The following is a 3,990-nucleotide window of genomic DNA, read 5'->3' on the forward strand; positions in this document are numbered from 1 at the left end:
AGATGTTCAGCAAATTTGAGCAGTATTCAGAGATAAGCTGAATGCTTCAAACACTATCTGCAACCTTTTTATTTATTTTTTATTTTTTGGCTGCAATGTGAAGCCATGTGGGATCTTACTTCCCGGACCACTGGACCATCAGGGAAGGCTCTCTGTGCCCATTTTTGAACTACTATTAATAATGTGATCGTCCAGTGGCTGAAAAGAATATATTGTATAGAAGTCTTATTTGTAGAAACCTGTTAAGAGTCACTTGGAGAATGGGAGGATAAAGTCTATTGTCCATGTAGCCATAGACATAACATTGCAAAGAACAAAAGAGAAGAACATTGACCATTTTCCCAAAGATGTTTTTCAAAATATATAAAATTGGTTTCACAAATTATGATACATATATTATTGACCTTGTATATTATACATACATATATATGATACATATATTATTACTTCCATAACAGTGTAGATATTTTAAAACATATATGATTATAGCAAATTTTAAAAATATAAAAACCATGGGGAATTCCCTGGCAGTCCAGTGGTTAGACTTGGTGCTCTCACTGTCAGGGTTCAGTCCCTGGTTGGGGAACTAAGATACTACAAGGCTCAAAGCAAGGCCAAAAAAATTAAATAAATAAATAAATACCACAGAACTTTATGGAGAATTCAATTACTACTAAATTAAAATAATATGTGTCCAACCTGATATTGTATTACCTCAACACATATAACAAAGGTAAGTATAAATAGAAACAAATATAAGTTCCCTCTCATTTGACTGCACAATTTTCATTTCTCTGCTCTTTGATTTAAGCAATACCTGAAAACTTGAAAAAACCTCAAGAAAACTAACTCAGCTTTATTAGCTTTCCATTTTCTCCATTTTCCAAATTGATTGACTTGATTCTCAGGTAGGTTTCTCCTCTTATGCTCAGAACTTAGCTTGGAAAACAGTAGGTCAGGAAGAGGGAAGTAGAAAAGAAGCATTGTATAAAAAAAGAATTAAAAGGTCACCAAGCTTTATGGAACTATGAAGATAATTTCCATCAACCAAAAATTTTAAATATGGCAAGACTCTTTGGAGAACACGTGTCATTTATCCAAGATCCTACATTTATTAGGGTCAGAGACAGGATGGAAGCAAATCACTCTTGACTCTCCATTCAGAGCTCTTTCTACTGCATCTTCTCGATGCTATTGGGAGTTTAAAGCCTATTTAATCTGACTTTCATCTTTATATTCTGTTTTTATTTTTTCAGAGGCATGCTGCCCACCTTGCTCTGTACTCAATGGATGTGCAGAATCAGACCACAGTGACTGAATTTATCCTGACCGCCTTCCCTGCTCTTCAGAAGCTTCAGATTTTCCTCTTCGTGGTCCTCTTGTTTACTTACATGCTCACTCTAACAGGAAATGGTGTCATCATTTCCCTAATATGGACTGATAATCGCCTCCAAACCCCAATGTACTTCTTCCTCAGTAATTTGTCGTTTTTGGACATTTTATTCACTAGCTCAGTTACCCCAAAACTGTTATCCTTTCTCCTCAAGGACAGGAAGACCATATCTCTTGCAGGCTGCATCAGCCAAACATACTTCTTCTTCTTCCTGGGGACAGTGGAGTTCATCCTGCTGGTGGTGATGTCCTTTGACCGCTATGTGGCCATCTGTAACCCCCTGCGCTACACCGTCATCATGAACAGCAGGGTGTGTCTCCTGCTGGTTCTGGGCTGCTGGGTGGGGGCCTTCCTGTCGGTGCTCTGCCCGGTTATTCTGCTGTCCAGGCTGCCCTTCTGCCAGAAGGAGATTAATCACTTCTTCTGTGACATCGCCCCTCTGTTGCAGGCGGCCTGCATAGACACTCGTCTCCTTGAGAGGATAAGCTTCCTCTTGTCTTCTCTCATCCTCCTGACCTCACTGGTGATCACCACCGTGTCCTACACCTACATCATCTCTACCATCCTGCGCATCCCCTCGGCCCAAGGGCGTCAGAAAGCCTTCTCCACCTGCGCTTCTCACATCACTGTCGTGTCTATTGCCTACGGGAGCAACATCTTCATGTATGTGAGACCAAGCCAGAGTCATTCCCTGGAATTTGATAAAGTGACTGCTGTCCTCACCATAATGGGGACCCCTCTCCTGAACCCCTTCATTTATAGTCTAAGGAATGAAAAGGTAAAGGAAGTTTTGAGAGATGCAATCAACAAAATTGTGTCCTTGTTGCACAGGAAATCTTGAAAGTTTGCTTGCTAAGAATGGCATTTTCACGTCTTGGACACAATGTGGAGTAAAGCATGCTTGAAGACCATAAAATCAAAAATATGTGAGAAGAAATGAAAAAGTTTTGTGCCTCATCTGATGCAAAGTATTACAATCAAGGTCCAGAGCAGACAAGTCAGACATCAAGAAAATAACATGGTCTGAACCTTAATTGGACCATCTCTCACACAAAACTGAATGAAATAAAGAAAAATACTGAACTAGAGTCAGAAAACCTGAATTTTAAGCCTGACTCTATCACTTTTTTGTCAAATAACCTCTCTAATCTTAGTTTCTCATCTGTGAAATGGGGAATATGGTTTGTACTTTTTCTTTTTTTTAGATAAAGTAGGATTAACGGAGATAATCTAAGTTATGCAACTACATGTGACTAAAAGTGAATCTTCTGAGTGTTTTAAGAATTTACAAGATGATGGGAATCATCCCTAACAGCCAAATACTGTAAATAATAATACAAAAACAGGGAAAAGGGTTAACATAAACTTGTGTTTGTACATGTAATTAAGTATATACATTTAACCCTCTTAACAACCTTGAGAAGCAGATTTTTTTTTTTTTTTTTTTTGCCACACACCACCTCAGCTTGTGGGCTTTGGGTTCCATAACCAGGAATTGAACTCTTGACAGTGAAAGCATGGAGTCCTAACTATTGGACTGCCAGGGAATTCTTAAGAAGCTGATGTTTTTTTCTCCATTCTACAGAGGAGAAAACTGAGGTTCACTGAGATTAAGTGTCTTTCCCCAAATAGATCACTAGTTTTGAATATATATATATGTTTATATGCATATATACAGGTACAATGGGGACAAGCATCTAAAAAGAGAGCCTAAGGGGCTTTCTGAGCAGTCCAGTGGTTAAAACTCTGTGCTCCCAAAGCAGGGGACAAGGGTTCAATCCCTGGTCAGGGAACTAAGATCCTGCATCCTGCATGGAATGGCCAAAAAGATAAAAAATAAATTTAAAAAGAGAGAGAGTTTAGGAAGAGGGAGAAGACAAGAGGCATCTCAGAGATCAAAATTAAGTCATTACCAATGTGGTCATGAATCTTCCGGCTACACAGACAAAGATGAAGACCTTAAGAATCGGCAGAGAATCTGTCATGGGAGAGCAGGAAGAGAAAGCACTGTCTTCAAAATAGATTCAGAATATTATGAAAGAACAATATCCAAAAAGAAAGAATATTGTCTGTCAAAAAGTAGAGCAGTGGACAAATGTTTACAGATCACAAGAAGATAGAAGGGGACAGTTACTGGTGGTCCAGTGGTTAGGACTCTGCACTTTCACTGCCAAGGGCCTGGGTTCAGTCTCACAAAAATAGAACAGAATCATCAGGAATGAAGCAGTCACATAATTTTCTGCTCTGTATTCATACTCAGACATTAATTAAAATGGGGTTTTGAAAGCTACTACATTTGTGTCCTATTGACACCATAACAAAATTAGCAGCTAAAACAATACAAATTGACTATCTTAGAGTTCTGCAGCTCAGAAGTCCAATACAGGTCTCACCAAGCTAACATTTGCAGACTGCATTCCTATCTAGGAGCCCTAGAGGAAAATCCATTTCCTTCTTATTTTGAGTTGTTCTTGAAGTTTAGGACCAGGGCCCTAGTATGCTGCTGCTGCCAGCCATCGGCCAAGGATCAGTCCTAGTTTCTAGAAGGTACTGCAGTCCTTGACTCATGGCCCCCTCTTCCTCCACCTTCAAAGCCA

At 39.3% G+C, this 3,990-nt stretch overlaps 1 protein-coding gene across 1 annotated transcript; it reads left to right on the forward strand.

The window, feature by feature from the left end:
* Positions 1 to 1,286: 1,286 nt before the first annotated feature.
* On the forward strand, positions 1,287 to 2,234 carry LOC110148315 (olfactory receptor 6M1-like). The gene has a single exon (XM_020910245.2). It carries the CDS (start codon positions 1,287 to 1,289, stop codon positions 2,232 to 2,234), a length of 948 nt encoding a protein of 315 aa, XP_020765904.2.
* Positions 2,235 to 3,990: the final 1,756 nt, after the last annotated feature.

Source organism: Odocoileus virginianus, unplaced genomic scaffold (genome assembly GCF_023699985.2).
Source record: "Odocoileus virginianus isolate 20LAN1187 ecotype Illinois unplaced genomic scaffold, Ovbor_1.2 Unplaced_Scaffold_19, whole genome shotgun sequence".
NCBI lineage: Eukaryota > Metazoa > Chordata > Mammalia > Artiodactyla > Cervidae > Odocoileus > Odocoileus virginianus.